Raw genomic sequence first — 22,474 nt, 5'->3', positions numbered from 1 at the left:
GAGGGGAAAGGTTGTCCGGAGGTCTGGGAGACACATGGGAGATCAGGGATGGGCTTCTGGCACCAGTGTCCTCTGCAGTATGGACGTGACTTTATTCCAGTCATGGTGCCTGGGAATCTCCCTGTGCTGTGAGACCGTGCTCACCCGGAAAGGCTGGAAAAGGTGTCTCTTCCAGAAAGGAGCACATGGGGAAAACGTGGCCAAGCAAACAGTGTGACCATGAAGGGAGCAGTGCGGGGGATGGCAGTTCAGGATGGCCTTGTGGGAGGGTTGGCGTTGGTTGTCAGGAAGGGTGCTCCAGGTCTGGGTGCAGCACAGAGGCTTCTTGCCTGTAACGGTGGCAGGGATGCTCCAGGCACTATGCGGTAACAACATCCGGGGTCACGGAGGGCAGTCAGGCATTCCATTGGGGGCTGCAGTGACAGAAGCCTGGGCACAGTCACAGCTGATGGCTGTGATACTGGTAGGTGCTCGGTTGCTGGGTTTGACCATTTTCAGGTACTGGGAGGCAGCTCCCGGCTCCTAACCCAGAGACATAAGAGATGGGACCCTAATGAGCAGAACCCCCCATATTATTAAGATACTCAAGGCTGTGGGAAGGGAAATTCAATGTGAAACAGAACACTTGGAGGTAACTTGGGCAGGGGGCTCGGCTCTCATCTCTTGCTGCGCACAGTGGGGAGCTTTGTGCAGGCACACGAGAGCCAGGGCAGAGAGAAGCGTGCTGAGAACAACCAGGAATCTGCATGGAGCCCGCTCCCAGCCGGCAGAGCCTGCTAAACTGGAGCCCACGTTCCCAGAGGGATGACACTGCCAGCGCTGGCACTTCCTGGGCTCTGCAAACCCCTGCGGGTGCCACTGCAAAGCATGAGCATCGCCCCACAGAAAGCTGAGCTGTGCCTTTGCGAGACCTATGGAGAGGCACCGGCGTTCCAGCCCTGCCCGCAGCGAGGCGCAGCCTGAGCACACCTGCCTGCTCCCAAACCTCCCCTTGAGACAGCGCCAGGGCACCGTCCTCCCGTGCAAACACGGTGGGGAAGCCGGCACGCACTCCTGCCCCCGACAGCCCCAGAGAACCCTGCTTGGCCAGAGCCAAGGCCCCACGTGCACGCCGACAGCACTGGCTGTTTCCCAGAACTCAGTACGGTGATGGGGCAGATAAAGATGACTCAGAGCAAAGCGAGCCATGTTTAATCTTCTGGGACTTTTTCTGTGTGTATGTGAGAGCAAGTGACTCATGGCAGCTTCTCCGGAATGCAGAGTATCTCAGAAGCAGCAGCCACCCATAGAATCATAGAATCATGAATGGTTTGGATTGGAAAGGACCTTAAGATCATCCAGTTCCAACCCCTGCCATGGGCAGGGACACCTCACACTAAACCATGTCGCCCAAGGCTCTGTCCAACCTGGCCTTGAACACTGCCAGGGATGGAACATATATCACTTCTTTGGGCAACCCACACCAGTGCCTCACCACCCTCACAGTAAAGATCTTCTTGCTTATACCTGAACCTGAACTTCCCCTGGTTCAGTTTAAACCCACCACCCCTTGTCCTGTCACTACAATCCCTGATGAAGAGTCCTTCTCCAGCCTCTTCCCAGCACTTGCATGGGCAGAGAGCACCAAAACTGCCCGTGCTGTGTGGCACTGGCAATCCAAGGGAAACGACCAAGAGCCCATCCCTGCTCTTCCACAGACATGCCCTGGGTAAGTCCCCTCCTCATGGGCTTGCCACGCTTCATCCCTATGCCGCTGGGCACAAACTGCCGGCTGGCTCTGCCCAGGCTGCCAGCCATTCCCACCTGGATGATGCCACGTTCACTCATTGCACCAAATGCCACAGGAAATCCCTGGCACCTCTTAAGCACCTCCCTGCACATGCAAGAGTTGAACAAGAAAATTATGGAGCATCCAGGAATTGTTAATCACTTTCTATATAGCTTTTTTATTTATTCACTTTTATTTATATTCACTTTTTTATACAGGGGAAACTGCTGCAGGGAGCAGCAGGACTTGCCCATGGCCACCTGCAAGGCAGCAGCAAGCCAGGAAGAGAGAATCTGTATGGTCTGAGTAGCCACTAAGTATCACTTCCCATGCTCCAGACTGGCTGCATCCATTCGTGGTTCAAAATCAGTGCTTCACGGCAGGAGGGATGGCTCGAGGGGCAGCCAGGGGCTTACTCCTGCTCTAAGCACAGCGCTGTGGCTGCTCAGCCTGCCTCTTGTTCCCTTAGCCCAGCCGGTAGGAATCCCAGCTGCTGGCAGGAGGGAGCAGAAAGCCCCTTCCTTTGTGGTGGGGGAGAGCTGGCCTGCGCTAAAAGGTCCCTATAGCATCCGGGGGGGAGCGAAGGAGAAGGGCTGTCACCCGCACCCATAGCGGCACGAAGGGCTGGAGCCCGAGTTTGTTTCATTTCCAGAACATGAGAAAAGATTGAGAGAGACAGCAGCAGGGAGAGAAACCCCGCTAAAAATCCCTGTGCTCCTGCTTTGACAGGGCTGAGCTGCACATCATTTCCTTCCTGCAAGCTGCAGCGTGCCCCCAGCCAGCAGCCAGCCGGGGCTGTCCCTGCGTGGCTGCGTGACACCAGCGCAGATGTCCCAGCACGGGAAGGGGAATTCAGACTCTGCTTCTTGCTGTACTAAAAGCAGTGACACGGTGGTGGCCCCAGCAGAGCACAGGGCCACGAGGCTGGCAGCATCGGAGCCGCATCACGCTGATAGCAGCTTGGGAGCATCAGGACGCTGCAGCCTTCCAGGTCCCTGCGCACCCGGGACACATTTCCTATCTGGTGGAGATGGACAGGTATGGTGCCTCTCTGAGGTGCACAGAGGGGCATCGTGGGTCCATTTACAGAGCATTTTGGGGGAGGTCTACAAGCAGGTACTGGCCAGGGGGTATGGTTTTGGTGACTGCGTTATTGCCCAGTACTGCTTGCCCCTGACCACAGGCTGGGAGGCAGTGGTGGTGCCAGGAGGGAGGGGAACCCTTTGAGATGGGGAGTGGCTGCTCTTGCTTGTGTCTCCTGAGCTGAACAGGGCTGCTGGCCAGGAAGGTGCCTTGCAAGAAGCCCCAGTGGTTGTGGGGTGCTGAGGTGGATTGCTGGGCCCCACTGCCGTGCCCACCAGCCCCTGTGCCACCCTATAAAGGCAGAGGCAAGCTGGCCCTGACCCTGCTGCACAGGAGCCCCCAGACCTGCAGCTTTACATCAGCCCAGCTCCTCTCCCACCATGAGAGGAAGCTGCCCTGGGTGATGGCACACGTGTGCTGGCAAAGATGGGACCATATTGCAGATGCTCAGGCCAGCGGATGCCTTTGGGACCATGTGTGTAGGGAACACCCCAGCTAGCACCAAGGAGAAGGCATGAGAGGAGCCCTGCCTGGCCCCAGGGCATGCGGGCAGCCTTTTGCCTGGAGGAAGGAGACAACTTGGGAACATGTGCTGCATGGAGATGGGAACCCACCACATAACGGACATGCAGGAGACCCCAGTGCCACCTGACATTGGTGTTCAATGGGATATTCGAAACAAAACATTGCCACAGGCACCCACTTGCCCCCAGCCACCCCTCCCCATCAGCCATCCCCTCCCCTGCCCCATATCTTCTCTTTACAGGGGAAGCTGCTCTGCTCACTGCCAGCCCTGCCTACAGCCGAGGTGGAGACCTGGCAGAGACATGGTGCTCTTGGCTGCTCAGTAGTCGGTGTAGGATCTGTCTGTCGGTCTCACTAACAGCTACATCTGATTACTGGGTCACCAAAGGGTGACCACACTGCACCTGCAGGAGATGCCCTCTGATCCGCTGGGTATGGGACAACTGGGGCTTTCTGGGAGTGTGGTGGGAGCAGAGGGGAGCCCTGATCTTGAGCAATGCCACGGGGCTTTGGCTGCCCAGGAGAGCAAATGCAAGAGCTTTCCAGTCACCAGAGAGTAAATAAACCCTTGTGGAGTGCAGTCCCCTTCTCCAGGTGGTTATGAGAGCGAAAGCCCTCTGGAGCATCCTGTCTACAGGGTCCCTGGCTCTCAAGGGCTGGATACCTGGATTCTCTCTCCTGCATCCCCATGGTGTCCAGCTGTACCTTGCTGTGCCCTCTGCACCTTAGACCGCCTAGTCCCAAGGCCCAAACTTGCTGTGGGGCAGCAGCCCCCAGGGGATGACTGCGTGCAAGACAGCACGACTCAGCCACTGAGCAATCGCTGCCCCCGTCTCCCCACTTTCCTTTGGGTGCGCACACACTGCTCCAGCCAGCTCCCCTCAGCAGGGCAGCGCAGGAAACACGTGTGATGCTGCCGCAGCTCCGCATCTGTCCCCGCCGGCCTGAGGGGGGTAAGAGGGTGCTGTTGGCAACCAGGATGTTGCAGCCACGCAGGCTGAATGCTGCCGCTGGTTCCCAGAACGCTGTTCCCCCACCTGCGCTCCGGCTCCCACTCGTGCACTGGTTCCCGTTCACCCCACAGGGGGGTCAAGCCAGCTCCTCCTTTGCTTACAACATCCCCAGGAGGATCTCTGCGCTTTTTGCCTGTTGTGTGTCAGGTTTCCGGGCTTTGCTACTCCCTGGGCAGCTGCGTCCCCAAGTGGGAGGAAGGTGCGTTCGGTTCTGCAGGAGCTCGAGTGAGGAGCGGCTCAGACGCGGGAGGGATCGTTGTTCAGGGCAGACAACCGGATGTGTTACTGCCCGGCTGCCCGCATCACCGCCGGGGGTGGCCGGGGCACATCAGGGCAGGGCTCCGTGTCACGTCCAACGTGCCTGAGCCCCCAGCCGCACCACACACGTGCCCCGCTCCTCTGGGTGACCAACACGGGAAAACGAGCCCCGTGTCCGGGGGAGCAAAGCGCCGTGGCAGCTTTTAAGATGCCCTTGGAGCCCGCTCTGTCCCTCCGCTGGGTACCATCGGCTCCCCCGTGCGGCACCAGCACCGTGTAACCCGAACCGGTTCCCTTAGGACCCACGCAGGGCCCCGGGGACCCCCGTGGGCACCCCCGTGGGCAGGCGGTGCCGCTGCGGTAGCGGAGGGGATGGCGCGGCGGGGTTGAATCGAACCGGCGGGCCCCGGTACCGTCCGCGCCGCCGCCGCTACGTCACAGCGGCCTTCCCCCGGTGAACGCGCTTACGCCGCCGTGTGGGGTTACTTGGCCGCGGCGGGCCGTTGGCGGAGGAATGGCGGCGCGGGGCGGAGGTGGGATGGGGATGGGGATGGGGATTGGGATGGGAATGGCGGGGTCCTTCCGTTCCTCTCCCTGTGGCGGTGGGGGTCCCGGCTTCTTCCCCTCCCCGTGCGTGCGGCCGTTTCCGTTGGCTACGCGCGGCGGCCGGTAGCGGGGCCTGGCCGGGGAGCGTCCCGCGGCGGGACAGCGCTCTTCAGCCCGTTCCGCACGGGAATGAACGGGAAGCACAGAGACAGCACGGGGCCAGAGGGGCTCCGGAGCCCTCGGTGGAGGGCGTGGGGCGTCCCAGGGGGATGCCAGACCCTGCGGGGCTATGGGGCTGGGTGTGGGTCCCGTGTCCCGGGGGAGCTGGCGGGGGGCTGTGGGGCTGCAGTGCCGGCACTGAGCCTGTCCGTGTGCCCGCAGGTGCGGAGGACTCCTTCAACGTCCTGGACCTGGCGGAGTACACCAAGAAGCAGCCTTGGTGGCGCAAGATCTTCGCCCCCAGCTCGGGGTCGAGCGCTGAGAAGTACAACGTGGCCACGCAGCTGCTGATCGGAGGGGTGACGGGATGGTGAGAGGTGCTGGGGGCTGCTGTCGCTGCTTGTAGCAGGGCAGGATGCTGGGCTTTTGGGAAGGCGCTGGCAGCTGCAGGGGGTGCATCTGGCAGCCTTTCAGAGAAGACAGGTGTCCAGCATGCTCAGCCCAATGTGCCCTGGCATGGTCTTAAAAGCTGTCTCTAACACGGAGCTGAAGAACTGAGACTATCTCCTAGGGGAGAAAATGGCATCAGGCTTTAATTTTTGAGGTGAGAGAATTCTCTTTAACTCCTGCCATAAAGTGGTGGTGTTAAACTCAGGTAAATATGAGGCTCTTGGAACAAGGATACCTTCTTCCCTGGAGATGGATGTGTTTCAGACATGTGCACTAAACCTCCTGTGGAGGTGGCTTATTATATCTATAGGCATGGTTGATGGGGTTTGTGCCACTTGGAGCAAGTGCTTGTGGCTTGTGGCTCTGTTCACAGCTTCATTCCCACAGCAGCACTATTTGAGTTGCAAACTTGGTGTAATCACAATGCTGTGCTGCTTCTCCTGGCATGGGGCGAGTTTACAAGCGTAGGACAGATCTCTCCCTTGTATCTTCACTAAATGTATGTATTCAGAAATGGGTGAGAGAAGGTTGCTGTATTGTTTTGCAGTGTTGGTAAGGAAACTGTGGTCAAAGTCTGCTTTCAGTGATACAATACATTAGCCCTTTGCTAATGGGGTGTCGCTTGCTTGAGTTCTGGTGGCTTCAGTGATGTCTTTCATGTTGAGAATGTGTAGCCTTGGAGACCAGTACAGCTTTAGACCACTGCCGTCTGCTTGCTTCGGCAGTTTTCTCCTCTGAAAAATGAAAAGCAAGTAGTTGTTTGGGCAACAATCAGCTCACCTTGCAGTCTGCTTCCCATGCTCTGTCGTGGAGCAGCAGCAGATATGCTGCCTGGTTTCCCTTCAGAGATGATGCCAGTTAAAAAAGACAAAGCTAAAATCACCTCTGCCTCTGGTGAAAGCGTGTGTTTCCAATGACTCCTTTGGGGAGTTGACATTGAAGAGAGAAGACTCAAAACTGTAAAAGGCTGAAATGTGACAGTGAGCAGCGAAAAGCTGTAAAGCTGGGTGCAGATCCTTACTCTCTGATTGCACCTGCATTTCTTGTGCTATTCATCAGCTGTCTCTGAGTCCTGGGTAACCACTGCCAAAGGCAGCCTTGCCTGCGGGCAGCGTGCTGGGGAGGGTGTGTTTGTCATCTCATTCTCCTGACTGGAACGTGGTTGATTTGTAGGTGTACTGGATTCGTCTTCCAGAAAGTTGGAAAGCTGGCAGCGACAGCGGTGGGAGGTGGCTTCTTCCTACTTCAGGTGTGTATGAACAGCGAGCCAGGCTTTCTGAGAGCTCTCTGGTGGGGACCAGAGCTCTGCTGTGGGCTGTCTGGTGATCATTACCTGCTGGGACATGTGGGTCCAGTTCCCTGCTCTTCCAGGGGCTCCATGTGGAGCTCTGTGTGACCGTGGATTTCAGGGGTGAGTGTTCCCTGGGGTAGATGCAGCGGCAAAGCAGGATCAGTGTGTGTAAACCTGAGCATTCCCAAAAGGTGCTGTTTGGTTTAGGGGCTGCTGACAAAGGCCAGGCCAAAGGCACACTGGGGCTATTACTGCAGGGGCATCTGAGTGAAGCAGGGAGCAGGTGAACCATGCTGCTGCTGTACTTAGTCCTGTAGTTGGTCTCATGGAGGTAAGAGAAACAGCCCTAGATGTCAAGAGGGGTTTGTCCATATCTGTGATGTGCTCCCTGTCAAACTGGCTACTTGAGTCAGGCCAGCACAAATGGGGCTCTTTGTGAAGCACTAGGGAAGAGAAACAGAGATCTTTCTCTGTCCTCAGTCGTTTCTCCAGGTTTCCAAGAGCCTTTGGCACTGAGGGGAGCTGCTCGATGTGCATATGTAGCTTGTACATGCTGCAGGAGCAGAGCAGCTCTCAGGCCTTGCTCAACAACCTTACTTGTTTGCTTCTCAGGAGCTGTCTCGTGTTGTGACTTGTTCTCCCCGCTCTTCTGGCTCTGCTTGTTCTGTTGGAAGCCAAAAGCTTGCTCTGAGCATGGAGAGTTTCACTGCTGAATCATCCTGCCGAAATAAAATAGAGAGGAGCAGGCTATTAATAGCTGTGTCCACCCACAGAAGCAGGAGAGCTACAGAGAGTCCCGACAATATCCATAGCAGTTGTGAAAGGCAGATGCCAGCATTGCATTAAAGAATAGAGGCTGAAACAGGCTTAACTGCAACGTGTGTCCTGCTGGTAGGGGATTCCTGTGAGCACAGATGTTGCAGGAGAGTCAATACAGCTGCAGGGGTGGGTCCTTTGTCAAGTTTTTAAGCTCGTGTGCTCATCCTCTGAGCCCACTGGAGCAGTGTGTGGTGGGTGGCAATGGGCAGGGAAGGTAGGTGGGTAAGGGGGGCTTCTGTTTAGCCATGGTCACCCAGGGCGTTACTCCAGGAACTTTCTTTCCACCCCTCAAAACTCTAGATTGCAAATCACACGGGATACATCAAAGTGGACTGGAAGCTGGTAGAACGGGACATGAACAAAGCCAAGCAGCAGCTGAAATTTCACAGCAGTGGTAACAAAATGTCTCCAGAAGTGAAAAGCAGAGTGGATGAGGTGAGACAGCTCTCCCAGGGCATGTGCAGATGCTTAGCTGAAGGGACATCAGAAAGCAGGATTGACTCCTGGGCCTTTATGGATCCTCTGTTGTGCAACTGCAAGGGAGGAATGCTTGCATGACAGCAAAACTGGAGAGGTGGCAAAGGCTGTGCATGTTGTCTGCCTGAACTGGTAAAGCCTAGAAGACCAATAGCATCCTGGCTTGTATCAGCAATAGTGTGGCCACCAGGGACAGGGAAGTGATTGTTCACCTGTATTCAGCACTGGTGAGGCCACACCTCGAATCCTGTGTTTGGTTCTGGGCCCCTCACTACAAGAGAGACATTGAGGTGCTGGAGCGGGGCCAGAGAAGGGTACCAGAGCTGGTGCAGGGCCTGGAGCACAAGTGTGATGGGGAATGGGTGAGGGACCTGGGGGGGTCAGTCTGGAGAAGAGAAGGCTCGGGAAGACCTTATTGCTCTCTGCAACTGCCTGAAAGGAGGATGGAGAGAGGTGGGGGTTTGGTCTCTGCTCCCAAGTAACAAGAGATAGGACAGGAGGAAACAGCCTCAAGCAGCACCAGGGAGGTTTAAATTGGGTGTTAGGGAAAATTTCTTCGCTGAAAAGAGTTATGAAGCCCTGGAACAGGCTGCCCAGGGAGGTAGTGGAGTCACCACCCCTAGAAGTGTTTAAAAGAGATGTGGATGTGGCATGTGGCTACATGGCTAAGTTGTGGACTTGACAGCGTAAGGTTTATGGTTGGACCCAGTGATCTTAAAGGTCTCTTCCAACCTAAACAATTCTATGATTCTGTTCTATGATTCTATTTCTGCATGTCTGGGACAGCCAGGGTGGCATCTAGGCATGACAGCAGCTTACCATGTGTCACTTCAAATTGCTTGGGGTTGGGACAGAACATGCTGGGGTTGCGGGAGAGGTGTCTGTTCAGCCCAACAAGAAAAGCTAAGCAGATCTGGCAGCAGGGTGGCCCAGTGTACCCTGGGCTCTGCTGTACACTGCTCTGGCACACAGAGTTAGCAGCCCCTTGTGTCAGACTGACTGCTGGTTGGGAGATAGCCTTGGAGCGTGTAGGCCTGGAGGATGTGAGGATGAGAGCTGCACTGGGACCGGGTCAGTTCAGAAGCTGCACACACAGTGATTAAATTAGGGAGGGGAGGTCACAAGGGGAGTACTCTCCCTGACCCTAGCAGTGGCCTCTCGCTTGGAGAAGAGCCTGAGGGGTGTCTTCTTTTGGGGAGGGTGGGTGACCTGCTGCTGTTGAACACTGTTGGCTCTTCTCTCCCATGCTTAGGTGATCATATTTCTAAAGAAGAATGTTATCGTGACTGGAGGGTTTGCTGGAGGATTCCTGCTTGGAATGGCATCCTAGAAACTGCATTTGACTCTCCATGCCCAGCCTTCCCTGCCCTCCTCTGCTGTTGTTTTCTCTCACTTAGAAGTCAAAGGATATTGTAAACATGTTCAGTTCATTCTGTTTGTAGGTTGCAGCCTCTTTTCTTACACCACTGCCTCTGATTTCCAACCTTTTCCTCTGGGTTATTAAGGTGCTGGGATTTGTCTGAAAGCTCATGACTCCCAGTGTATCATTGCGATTCCTTTCCCCACTAAATACACCCAGCCCAAATTTTCTGATGAGTTGCAGCCTCTTAAACATGTAATGGCAGAGAAACCTCTTAAACGAGCTTCTTCCCAGGTGCTCAGGGCTGTTACATGTACATTTGTCTGCCAGGATATGTGTACACCACCTCCCAGCTGTTCACTGCTGCTTAGCTCGCACTTTTTGTGCCCCAGTACCTGGAAAGCCTGTTCATCCCTCTGCACAGAGATGGTGTGTGCAATCCACACTGTGCTTGGCTCTCCTGGGGTGGATGCTGGAGTGTTGGGACAGGCCTGGCTATGTTCATAAGGAGCAAGTTCATGCTATATGTGGTGCTGGGGGTGCTCCTGCCCTCCCCCTGCCATTGCACTGCACTTAGATAGCCGTTTGGCTGCTTCTCTGCCGTTATTTATACCCTTACTGGAACTGCAGCACTGGCACTGCTGATGGAAACTGAGCAGTGCGGGTGGCTGTCCAGGTCCTTCCCTCATCATGTGTTCTGAAAGTCACCAAGCTTCCTGTTCTGTTAGAGTGTGCTTCTAGAGCGTTAGAGCAAGTGCTTCTCACTTGCTAACTGACTGCTTAGCCTTTGAAATGTGCTGAGGTGCTCTCTTGTGGAGGGCAGGCTTCCAGTCTGCTAGATTTGTTCATATCAGGTTAGCAGCGTGTGCTTCAGCTGTATTGACTTCCTGTAAATCACCCTGGGCCTCGCACTGATGTTTTTAGGTCTGCCATGACCTTCTCTAGCCACTTTGGAGTTGGTGATGCTCTTAGAGCTGTAATCATGTGGGCCAGGATCATAGGCAGGAAATGCATGTATCTTTAGGGTATGTTGTACTGGTCCAGGGTCCCTCTTGCCAGCTCTGCTGGAGTGGTGGCAGGGGAAGACGTGAGTTCAGTCCTTTTCCTGTCTCTGTAGAGCTCAGACTCTATCTCCCCAGTCTCTGCAAGCAACTGAAATGACAAAACTGTTGGGACAACCAGGCTGTACTCTTGTGGGAGAGGCTCATTTCCAAACTTTCTGCTTTGGTTATGGTCTTCCTCCTTTGCGTTTACAATCTCCACCAGAAGAGATGCTTGCTTAATTCCATCCACTGCAGCCCTTTCCCAGATGCAGAGCTTGGCTGGTTTTGGACAGTCTGCCCTAGTGCAGGTGTGTGCACAGCAGAACTCTGACCTACAAGAGAAAATGACAGAAAATAACAGAAAATCCCTTAGAGGTGTCCTGCATTGGCTGGGCTGGGTTGGCATTGCTGCTTGGCAGAGCATGGGGACTTGGGTGACAGCATGATATTGCCCTCCAAGCAGGTACATGTAGGAGTTCTTGCCAAGGATTTCTTCTGTGTGTGAAAGTCATCCATCCTTCAGTAGGAAACATGCCAGAGAACAATGATGTGCATGGGTGATGGGGATGCTGCACCCCATCTCCAGCACTGTGTAATGCCTGTCTGATCATCCGCTGCTGCTCTCAGTATGGCCAGAAACGGACATCTTCCCGCAGAAGCTGCTGGAATGGTGGGTTCTTCCACCAGAGGTGTTGGAACTTGCAGTTCATGTTGACTGGAGTGTCAGTGTAGCAACACATTGACATAGCCGAGGTTTTCTCACCCTCAGGATCTGAAAAAGACTGCAGATAATGAGGAAACTCGACCTGAGCAGTGATTTCAGCCTTTCCAGGTAACTGCCCCCAGTTTATATAGTGGGCATGACGTGCTGTGGTATGGAATACCTCTTTGGTCAGTTTGGGTCAGGTGTCCTGTCTCTGCTTCCTCCTGGCTTCCCCTCCTCCCTGGCAGAGCATGAGGCTCACAAAGTCCTTGGTCAGAGTAAACATCACCGAGCAGCAACTAAAACCATCGGTGTTATCAGCGCTGTTCCCAGGCTGAAAGTCAAAAACACAGCACTGCACCAGCTACTGAGAAGGAGAAAAATGACTGCTACTGCTGAAGCCAGGACAGGTCTTTTGGTCCTGTCCTGCTGTACATGGCCAAGGAGAATGAAGGAACAGCTGGGCTGAAGTCTTTTGAATGATGGTCTTCCTAAAAGCCACCTGGGACTGCAGGACTGATGTGATGCAGCAAAAGTCTTCAGGAAACTGGTGTTTGGGAGGGGAGTGACATGTGATGGTGGTGGTTTTGGTTTGGTGTTTTGTTTCTAGGAACCCTGCAGAATAGATGCATGAATAGATACACTTTTATTGCAGGGTACCTCTTGTTCCTGTAGGAAAACAGTATTGCTGCCCCTCCTCCTGGTGTGCTGCATAACACAACTTCTTGTTGTGAGAGGCACTAATCTCCACGAAGCTTTCTGCAATGGCAAAGCTCAAAGTAAATCATTAACAGAGTGTACCGATGACTTTTAGGCTCAAATAAGTCACTATTTCTGCCCAGCCCCAGGGAAGGGTGTGCTGGGTTCTGCTCCATGAAGTCCCAACTTGCTGCTATGGAGAGAAATTGCCCAGAGAGGGAGCTAAAACGCTGCTGAAAGGGGAAACAGGACAAAACTATATTGAGTTTGATGTGAATGCAGGAAGGGAATGAACAAGGACATTGGGATATGGTATTCTTTCTGCTGTTCTGGTGTGGGGCTTGTGGATGGCACCATTTGATGCTGGGGCCCACACTGGAAGCTTCGATGCTGAATCAGCCTCTTTAGGGATGCATTTTCATTGCTGTAGGTGTCAAGGTGAGGTGTTCCCACCCTTCCCCACCCCTGCTCCTTTTGGTTTTGTTTCAACAACTTCTGGCATCTGTTACAGTATGAGAAGGTTTAAAACACACTAGGCTTTTAAAGTGTTTTTATATATTGTATGTAAATGCTTGTTGAAGTGATATTTTATTAAACAGCTTTACTCTAATAGCTTCTATGTGTGGTCTCTTGACTTCTAGGGAACCAGAGTGGTTTTGTCTTACCCTGCATCTTGCATTTGACTGACAGAAGCAGTTCCAGCCAGGCTAGTAGCATGAGCCCAGGTGTGTACCCCCGTGGCCAGGAAGACCAACAGCATCCTGGCCCATATCAGCGATAGTGTGGCAGCAGGGCCAGGGAAGTGATCACCTCCCTGTACTGAGCACGGTGAACGTAGAGACGTATACAAAGACATGTAGGCATGGCAGTTAGTGACATGGTTTAGTGGTGGATTTGGTGATGAAAGGTCTTTTCCAACCTAAATGATTGAGGCCACCAGCCTTCCCCCCTCTCTGCAAGTGACCATGGGCTGCCTTAATAAACCCCTCTCTTTGATGATCTTGGTACCAATCACCCCTGTTCCAAATAAGTGGATGCTTCTGGGGTGGGAGGTGATTCTACTGCCACCCTGGCTCCTGAGCCTCTCTGCCAAGCAAGTTTGTACCACCTGAGTAGAACTGGGCCTGGAGACAGGGCTTATCAATAGGCATGACAGAAGCCTATATATTTATTTTTTATCATCTGTTGGTAACTTTCTTTCCACTGCTCCTGCTCAGGTAAGACACAATGGAAAAACGAGCAACTCACCCAAGTGTTTGAGGTGCTTCACACATTGTGATCGCTTTCCCCTCCTTTGCAAGAATATTAAAGCCCTTATGTTGTCTTAAGGGTTTGCTTTTTGAGGGGAGGCAGTGGGAGGAAAAGGCCAGCCCTGAATTTTTCCAATCCTGAGCATGAGTTATAAAAATACCAAGCAGCTTCTGTTTAAACATGATGATATCACACTCAGCCCTGGACGGTGAATGGCAGCCAAGCCGCCTGGCTTGCAGCTACCTTGTATTCTCAATAAACAACCAAGCTGAGACCACAGTTTGTTCCAGTCATTTATTTTGTATCATGGTATTTCAGAGCAGTGAATACAGATGGTTGGCTCTTCTAGGCTTCAATACACTCAACTATTGTGCCTAGACTACAGTGGTCTGTTTACTGAAGCTGTATTTCATAAATTGTACTTGATCACAGCACAAAAGTCCTTTACGGCTAGATCTAATGACAGAGTTAGGAGCCTAGTGGGTTCTAAGTCTGGTATTTAGGTGCCTAAGCCCTGTAATGGACATGGCACCCACTGAAGTGCCTGGACTCCTGTTACAGGGGTCAGAGAGACTTAAGCAGCTCTGAAGGGTGATGCAGGAACCTGTCTACTGAGCTCTTCCTACAGGTCACAGGAAATTTTGCTGCACAGGTGAGAGCTTCTGAAAAGCCATCTCTCCCTGGGGTCCAGACACAGCCGGCTTGGGAGTGAGTCTGAAAGTGTTGAAAGCAAGTGCCTACAACTGCTTGTTGAGTAAGCAGCGCCTAAATCAGTTCTTGGATCTAGCCCAGGGCTTTGTGATAGGCCTCTGGGTACCAGCGGGTTGAACGATGCTGGGTTTGTAACATATTGCTTAAAGGTTTTCAACTATAAATTTATAAATTTTATATCAACAGTCAGATCTTTCAAATGAATATTGCTTTTTGTTAAAAAAAACCCTATTCCTGTAGCAATCCCTGAAATAATGTTCCTGTAACATCTTTGTCATGCAAATAGCAGCGTGTAGGCAATTCAAATAGAAAGTAATCAAAAGTCTGTCCAGTGGGAAAGTGAGGCACTTAGGCAAAGTGACTGTAGTCACTCGTGATCTATGCAAGACCTAGGAACAATCCCCAGACCTGATTCCCTTTCTTGAGCTTGAACCACTGGACAGGCACATGTCTGGAACTACTGCACGATGGCAGCAATACCTTTGCTGTGTCAAGATGGGCTTGTTTCATGTGTCATGCTTAAACTCACTCACTTGTCTGAGCTCATTTCCTGTACCTCTCACTCCAGAAGCTAGAATAACTCGGTTCCGGTTCTCCATTTTGAGAGCAAGGATGGAATAGAGTAAGGTAAGCATCCTAAAAACATCAAGTTGACTTTTCACAGACACAGGTGCAATGCAAAGACAATGCAGATGATGTTTTGGTACAGAAACTACAGTCTGTTAAGGAGGCCATCTGTTGGTACTACGGTATACTTTTTGGTGTGCCGGGTGGTGTGTCCTTGGAGCGATCTGGCTTTCCTGAAAGTCTAAAGAAGGCTTGAAAAAAACACACACGAGCTCTGCAGGTGAGTCCCTGCTCCGGCACCTGCTGGAGCTGCATTGTGTTACTGAGGTGATGGGGGAATTCCTTCTGACGTCACCTTTAACTTTTCTCTCTCCCTTTCTTCTTTCTCAAACCCTGAACAACAGATGGATCTGCCCCTGGGGTACTGGGCACAGCACTTCCGCATTTCTCGAATCACAGCTTCACACTTAGACTCCATGTAGTTGTTCACTGGAAAATAAGAAGGAGAAACTAAGTCTGGAGAGGGGAACAGGTTTTGTCCCTGGAGGGGACAAACGCAGCTCAGCCCTTCAGCTGCTGGGCAGCATGTTTCTCTGAAAGCAAGAGCTGTTTAAAAGCATTTAATCATTGTCTCTGCTCTATGCAAATCTCTCTGCTTTCCTCTCTGTGCAACTCAGACAACTCCACAGCATGATAATACATGAGTAACAGCAGCACTGCAAAATGAAAGCTAGAGAAGTGGTGCACACGCACACACTGTGCATGTAGCACGGTCAAAGAGCTTCTTTGCTAACGCTTCACCATTCAGATCAAACCTGTACGCAAACCTACACAGGTGAAACACTTGCAACAACTTCCATGAATGTTATAAAAAGAACACTGTCAGAGATTGGACCAAACCAGGGTCAAACAGTAGCTTTTTAAGTGCAGTCACCATGGGGAGAGAAGCCAGCCTTTCATGGGAGAATGCTCCAAACAATAAAAACAGTAAAAGGCAGCATCTCAACAAATGTCAGGGACATGTAGAGGGGTTTGCTTGAGCCTTTGCTTTGAGCTGAACACAGCTGCAAAACAATCCTGGGAAAGACAGACATCTACCAGTAACTGACTATTGCTTTTCCCTACTTCTCCCAGATGCTTTCCCTCCTATGATCCGCCCCAGCTATATTTTAGCTAACCTGCTTGTAGTCTGTAAATAAAATAAAGGCACAAATGAGTTGCCATGCAACCGGCCTGGCTGATTTTAGCTGTGGCATCACTCACCTCCTGCTTCCTTGTCCCTGGGCTAACACCACGAGTTACTCTCACATGAAGCTCAGAGCACACTGGTCAAGGTCTCTACCAGGTGAGTTAGGAAGAGCTCTTTCCCATATGGCTGAGCTGCCTTGGCACAGAGGAATGTTTTTTCCTACTCGTTCTATAAAGCAAATCCTTTTCTAAGAAGCAGTATTGTCCTCTGCAAGTGACAAGTCTGCTCTTCCTAACTTAGGCTCAAAACCCACATTATCACATAATCTCCCTCCTTATTTAGCTCAGATATAAAAAGTAGCTGTTAAAGGTTTTCAGAAGGAGACCAGCTCATGCCTTGAGGCCAGATCACACACACCAAACCCATTCCTGACAGACATCTGTTTGACCTGCTCTTAAAACACGCCTGCATCTAGAAGCTCTGCAGTCTTCTCATGCAATCCACCCACCATCCTCACTACCCACTCTGTGAAACAGCTCATTATAATGTCTAGCTCTCCACACCTACAGCTCAGTCCCAAGACTACACTTCGGATCTCACTACCAGCATTGATAACACCACTCTGAAATAAGCACAATATTACTGTTACAAATGCGCTCTTGGGTACTAATGGTGCCTCCTTATTTACAATCGAGCACAAGGGAATTTATTAAAGCCAGAGATCACAATTTTGTTTGCTTTGCATCCAGGTGATGCTAATGTGCTTTCTATCTTCTCAAGGTGAAAGGAGAACAGGATTAAGTTAAAAGAATTAAGTTCCACCAAAGAGACAAAATGACACTTGGTACCTTGCAAGCATTTCTGTATTTCACAGGCTTGTTTCTGGCAGGGATCCTTCTGGGGCATGTTCAGAGAACTAAAAGGATAGGAAAATGTTACTGTAGAAACAACATGCTTTTCAGGGGGCAGGGGAGCAAGACACAGTCTCAAAGCCAAGACTTTAAAGGGCTCCTAATTTCCCTCTCTGTCAAGGTGCAGAAAACACCTACTGCTGCTTGCAGATGCCTGCCAACATACACAAGAATTCTCTGTGTCTGGCTAAAGGATGATAATGTGGACAATGAATACAGGAAGTTTTATGTCACTAGGCTTGGAGGCCTTTTTCTGGCCAAAACGTGTCCTTTCCCACTTGGATGCACAAAGATTCCAGCAAAGATTCAAATTAACACTTCTGTGCCTCTAGACCTTATACTATACCACGTATTGTGTAAAAGCCCTCTCTGTGAGCTCTACACAGCCAAGGACTCAGCGTTAGTCACATATGTATAGGCATTTGAAAAAACAACCAAACAGAATGACTTGTGTAGGTCCCATAAAGACAACAAGGAGGGCTTTTTCTGATGTCGCTCCAGGACAAAGCCTCCTGGAAATCCCTCCCTCCCAAAACACCCCAAACAACACCACGGACGGGAGGACAGCTCCATCCTGTTCAAACCCCCAGGAAGCAGGGGTCAGACACAGCTGTAACTGTTATGTTCTGTTAAGAGATCAAAGGACAAGCAGAAACTGGTGGCGCTACTATAGTAGTTGGATGGGAGACCTCTACAGGAAAGCACCGCTGTTACTGGAAGCGATCACAGGACTTCAGCCCAGCACTAGGGAGGTGCTGCCTTTCCAATTTCTGACCATTCACCAGCCCACAGCACTTTCCAACGTCGCTAGGGCATTATTTCCAGCATCCTGGCCAAACTCCACTTAGGGCAATTACATTCTGCCTACCTAGAACTCCCCCTGACGTTTCACTTGGACACAATACTCCTCTTCACTGCCTGTCCTAAACTCTTGTGTGATGCTGCTGTGTGTTGTTAAACTGCTTCCACCTCAGAGGTGGCTGCATTTCAGTGGTGAGAGAATCATTTATTGTACAAAATATACAACGACATCTTCCTAGAGCCACTGCTCCTGAAAGACAAAAATTCATATTAAAGAATGGCTGGGGATAAACAAGAGCACAGTACAAAGCAGGGATAACGTCTACACATACCAGATTAATCACCAGGCACGAGTTTAAGCAGCAGTTCTTCAACACCACCAAGCTGTAAGCGACAAGGAAAAGTTCAATACGTCTACAGTTACTGTGGCTGCGCTAACGGACTTCAACAAATTAACAGTCCTTTGCCGTCCCTCAAGGATCTCAAACGACTTCACAAACAGGCATGACTATGGCCTATTGTTGCCACCATCCTTACCATGAGATGGTGCTCTATCTCCCAAACGCGAGAGTTACTATCCCTGTACTGCTCACCCTGGGACAGCTGCCACATATGAGGCAGCCGGGATGGGGGGAGCTGGCTGGGTCGCAGCGCCTCACCCAGGGGAACCTGAACTCTTTGGATCCGAGCCCTCAGCATACCTTCCTCCTGGGGGAAAGTAACAAAAAGAGCAGGCAGTTACCGGCAATGCAGTAGAGGCACCTGCAACAGCAAAGCTACAATCACTGGGAAGCTCAAAGGACACTTGCCTCTTCCGCAGCCACAAGCCACGTTTTGCGGTGCTCATCGCAGTAAACACCTACTCGTCGCACCCACAGTCGGACAGGAGGAGTGCCAGCATGCCCTCCTGCTGCCATGCCCTCCATCACGTCAGGATGCTCCCGTTAGGTGGATGGCATCATCCCGCAGGATGCACACATGGTCTCTTTAGCTCGGAATACATTCACGGAGAAAGCTCTCAGACCTGAAAGGCACCTCTGGGTGGCGTCTGACTTATGGTGTGAGATGCTATGAGCTGAAATGTCCCTAAGCATCAGCCTGGGAAACTGAGGTGGTGCCTAAGTGAACAGAAATGGCATGACAAGTCGTACTCTGGGACATGCGTGCTGTATGGTGTTTGTAAGGCATTCTGGGGCAAAAGGTGCTATTGGTAGAGAGTTAAACCCTGTGAATATTGGCTTTGCTTATTCCACTAACAGTCATGTTAACAGTCTTTGTGTAAAACAGAGAGGGGGCAAAGGAAAAAAGTGATTTACACAGGAGTTCCGTGGCTTAATGATGGTCTAAATCCAAAAGCAAAACTTGTGACAAGAGGTGGAATTAGTTTAACAAGAACGAAGATCACTCTGGAGACAAAGCATGAAACTCCGTATGCACGACTCTCATATTTGGAACTTGCAGAGCTGTCATTGTGACGGGTCCTTCGTCTCATCTCTCAAGACGATGGCAGCATTGTTCATTCACACACAAGCTTCTTGTGAACAGCTCTTGGGACTTTGCGTAGTTCAGCTTTTAGATGGTTACAGAGAGCCACCAGTACCAGCAGGGGCAAAGGAATTTTGGACATTGAGGTGGTTCTTCCTACCGGAATTTTTGTGTAACAGCAAGTTTATCTGTATACCAGTTAGATCAAGCTGAGCCATTAGCAAATGAAGGTCAGGGGAAATGGTTCTCTCTTTGAACCCTAGAAGAGGTAATCAAAATGGTACAGACAGTCTTCATTCTTTATCTAGGTTTAAAGTAGAACAGAATTAAGCTGTAATACACATAACATCCTCCTGCTACGAAGCAGATGCAGTATTCCTATCCCAGTGAAACACAGTGGTCTTCTGAAAACTTGTAAAGTTACAAGGCACATTTCAGACAGGAGCAAGAAAATCTGGGTACAAAATAAAGTAGGGAAAGTCAGGGAGAGAGAAAGAAAACCATTATACATTGGGCTATCAATATAACAGGAAACATGCTTCCACGCTGCCTTCTACATCTTACACCAGAACTTCTCTACCTTTTTGAATCAAAGGATCACTCGGCCTTTTGGAAATCAAAACACCAACCACAGATCAGGCCGAGCAGCACTGTCACAGTGTTTTAATCTCTAAGAAAGGAAACTTTGGATGTTCTTTTATTATTTCTTTTTCTCCTGTTCTGTTTCCTTGTTTGATGTGTGCGAATATGTATGTGTGTTATAAAAAGCACCACTGCTCTGAAGACCACCCGGTGACAGGGGACAGCCATTCCAAGCAATGGCCCAGCAGCTGGATCCCTAGCATTTAGAGGAATGTGACAGCAAACCGAAAAGCCCTGCAAGGCCCTCAGGAATAACCCATGAGGGTTAAAGGGACATTTCTGTACGTCCTTTTCATTCTGCTTTACCCTGAGCCACTTTATGAATTTAATCTCATGCGTGGAAATGACTTTGCCCAACAGTGAAATGCAGCAATCGCTGCTCATTTTCAGTCAGCTGAATGTAATCACCCAGGTTGGAATTCGGCCAGGATACTCTCCTACTCTGCAGTCAACTGCCAAAAGCTCCATCATGACCAAAAACGCTGAAGAACTTGCTTTCATTCCATTCAAAGCTGGAATTCCTACAGCTCATGGTCCCAGAACCAGAAGACTCACGACTGACTTCAGTACTGGAAAAACATGACTCAGTAAGCAAACACTGTTTCCTACAGTAAATAAACTCTCCTGGAAGGTCTCCTGTCCAAATACTAACCTGGTTCAGTGCTGCTGAACTACAGGTTGGAGGGCTGAAGCACAACATGTACGTTTACGTTTACTGCGTATGAACGTGGAGGATAGATACAGGACGGACAGAACAAGGTGTAACACAGGGACACTGCAGAATGGGCAGTGGTTAACGTGTTTTCACCGTTTGCCCAACTAATCTGTCCCAAACTTCCCCTGAACTCCCAAGCTCTGAGTTCACTTGCCAAAAGTTCAAAGGCTCGCTCCAGCCTTTCTTTTCCACAGTCTCTAAGACTGTTAGGAAGGTGCCATACATAAAATCCTGAGGTCGGGCAGAACCATCAGTTGGGTCTGAAGTGAGACAGGTCTGTCTGCAGCACTCAAACATACAACACAAACAGGAGATTTTAAAGAACATGCTCTCAGACACTTGCACCTGAAACTTTAAGCAGGCAAAGGCAGATAAAGTGCTTATTTTGGCAGATTTTATCATAAAGCAATAAAGAAAGCCAGAAGGACGACCTGGCTGAAAGGAGGAGTAAACTTACTTCTATTTAACACACGTTGTAAAACCTGTTTCTTACACTGCTTGCTTCACAATCTATTTTTAAAAACACTGTATCCAACAAAACCCCAAGCAGATGAATTCTGCAGGATTGCAGCGTCATCCTTTGACACAAAAAAGTGCATTAACATAATTGCAGACGTCTGAGCTGTTTCAGATATTGAATGGGGAAGGTTTAAAGCCAAATCCCCATGGACAGGGAGAAGACTTGCAGGTATGCTGTCCATCTCAGCATCAGGCCTTATAAGTTCAATGCTGTTCTGGGTCCTGGGTGGATTTCCAAGCCATACAACCTATGAATAAGTGTGGAAATGGCCGGGAAGAGGACTGCAGCTTGTGGTGAAGACAATTTATTTACTTTTAAATTGGGTACATTAAAATACTTTACGAAAACAGTGAAATAAATTGCTCAGCCCATGCCCAGGGCTGGAGGTCAGCATGCTGAACACGATGCACCCCTCATTGCCTTCTGTTTTAAAAGGGGACTGGGTCAGATCGCTAGAAGAGTTCAGATGCCATTTAGGCACCAAGGGAAAGAAGCGATGCTGAGCCTCTGTGTATCAGGCACAGTGTTGTGCTAGCACAGCTTCTGGACCAAGGCCGCCCAGTCTGGCCTTCTGGTGGAGTGTGAAGCTGCCTGCACACCTCTGAGGGTGCAGCCTTTAGGGAGCTAAAAGGAAGCTGAGCTTCCCTGATGAACGCAGCCTGCGTCTTGCAACAAGCAAGACGAGGGATTGGATGAGCTGTCTGCTGGTGTAAGAGCACGTTGACTCACTCTAAAGCTTCTTCTTGGGGGTTTGGACTCTACTCTGCCTGGAGCACTCGCCCCGAGCAAGCAGCCCTGTGACTCCGCTCTCCGCTCTGCCCAACCTACTGAGGGGTAGCAGATGCTCACCGACCAGCCAGGGCTGTCCAGCAGCGCGGGGAGGGAAGGTCTGTGGTGGGATCTAAAGAAACAGGGAGACAAAAAGAGATGGACACAGCATGGGGGGAGCCCCAGAGAAGGGAGGGGAGGGAGAGCAGAGGGGTGCGGGAGCTGGGCCTGGTGACGGGCTGGCCGATGGGGAGCGGGGGGGGAAGGCAGGGTGGGGAGCGGTGCGGGACCGGTGCGGCCGTGGCGGGGAGGAGGCGGGGAGGGCCGGAGAGGTCCGGCCGCCGCGGCGGGAAGAGTGCGCAGCACGTCTCCATAGCAACCTCCTCCCACCCGGGCCGGGCCTGTGGGGCTCAGCGGCCGCCCCACGGCATGAGACGGCACCGGGCGGAGCGGGAGCCGCCGGGCCGGGCCCCGCGGGCCGCCCGCCCGTGACCTACCTGCAGCCCCGCGCCAGGTGACAGCCAGCGCCGTGTGCACCGAGCAAAGCCTTCCCCCGCCCTCCCCCTGTGACCCGCAGCCTCCCCGCGGCTGCTCGCAGGCCCCAGTGGCCGCCGCGCAGCAGAGCCCCGCCCCACCCCGAGCCGCGCCGGCCCCCCTCCGCCCCTCCGCCCCGCCGCCCGCCCCGCACCGCCCCGTCTCGATCCGCCCCGCCGCGGGCAG

At 51.7% G+C, this 22,474-nt stretch overlaps 3 protein-coding genes across 8 annotated transcripts; 1 reads left to right on the top strand and 2 right to left on the bottom strand.

Moving 5' to 3' along the window:
* Positions 1-5,028: 5,028 nt before the first annotated feature.
* Positions 5,029-13,724, top strand: FUNDC2 (FUN14 domain containing 2). Of its 3 annotated transcripts, XR_009741950.1 has the most exons (6): positions 5,029-5,180; positions 5,575-5,722; positions 6,976-7,051; positions 8,213-8,347; positions 12,885-13,091; positions 13,127-13,724. XR_009741950.1 is itself a non-coding variant. In XM_061445880.1 (5 exons), exons 1-5 carry the CDS (start codon positions 5,162-5,164, stop codon positions 12,903-12,905), a joined length of 399 nt encoding a protein of 132 aa, XP_061301864.1. In that variant the 5' UTR covers positions 5,029-5,161; the 3' UTR covers positions 12,906-13,724. The 3 variants fall into 3 exon arrangements, 2 of the variants coding, with proteins under 2 accessions (XP_061301864.1, XP_061301862.1); XM_061445880.1 differs by having other exon boundaries at positions 12,885-13,724; XM_061445878.1 differs by lacking the exons at positions 12,885-13,091; positions 13,127-13,724 and adding an exon at positions 9,642-9,826.
* On the bottom strand, positions 13,725-22,327 carry CMC4 (C-X9-C motif containing 4). 4 transcript variants are annotated; one of them, XM_061445884.1, is made up of 4 exons: positions 22,252-22,325; positions 21,836-21,887; positions 16,761-16,828; positions 13,725-15,212 (listed from the first exon to the last, which is right to left on the bottom strand). In XM_061445884.1, exons 3-4 carry the CDS (start codon positions 16,816-16,818, stop codon positions 15,043-15,045), a joined length of 228 nt encoding a protein of 75 aa, XP_061301868.1. In that variant the 5' UTR covers positions 16,819-16,828; positions 21,836-21,887; positions 22,252-22,325; the 3' UTR covers positions 13,725-15,042. The 4 variants fall into 4 exon arrangements, with proteins under 4 accessions (XP_061301868.1, XP_061301867.1, XP_061301869.1 ...); XM_061445883.1 differs by lacking the exon at positions 21,836-21,887 and having other exon boundaries at positions 22,252-22,327; XM_061445885.1 differs by lacking the exon at positions 22,252-22,325 and having other exon boundaries at positions 21,716-21,855.
* Positions 17,735-18,566, bottom strand: MTCP1 (mature T cell proliferation 1). Its single transcript, XM_061445881.1, has 4 exons — positions 18,434-18,566; positions 18,162-18,332; positions 17,957-18,008; positions 17,735-17,874 (listed from the first exon to the last, which is right to left on the bottom strand). The coding sequence occupies exons 1-3, from the start codon at positions 18,548-18,550 to the stop codon at positions 17,961-17,963; spliced, it is 336 nt and encodes a 111-aa protein (XP_061301865.1). The 5' UTR covers positions 18,551-18,566; the 3' UTR covers positions 17,735-17,874; positions 17,957-17,960.
* Positions 22,328-22,474: the final 147 nt, after the last annotated feature.

The sequence above is a fragment of the Pezoporus flaviventris genome, unplaced genomic scaffold (assembly GCF_033815535.1).
Source record: "Pezoporus flaviventris isolate CSIRO_AGI_PZ_B2104156 unplaced genomic scaffold, CSIRO_AGI_Pfla_v1 ptg000005l, whole genome shotgun sequence".
Lineage (NCBI taxonomy): Eukaryota > Metazoa > Chordata > Aves > Psittaciformes > Psittacidae > Pezoporus > Pezoporus flaviventris.
Note: the sequence above shows the minus strand (reverse complement) of the source record. Positions and strands in the feature narration are given on the sequence as shown.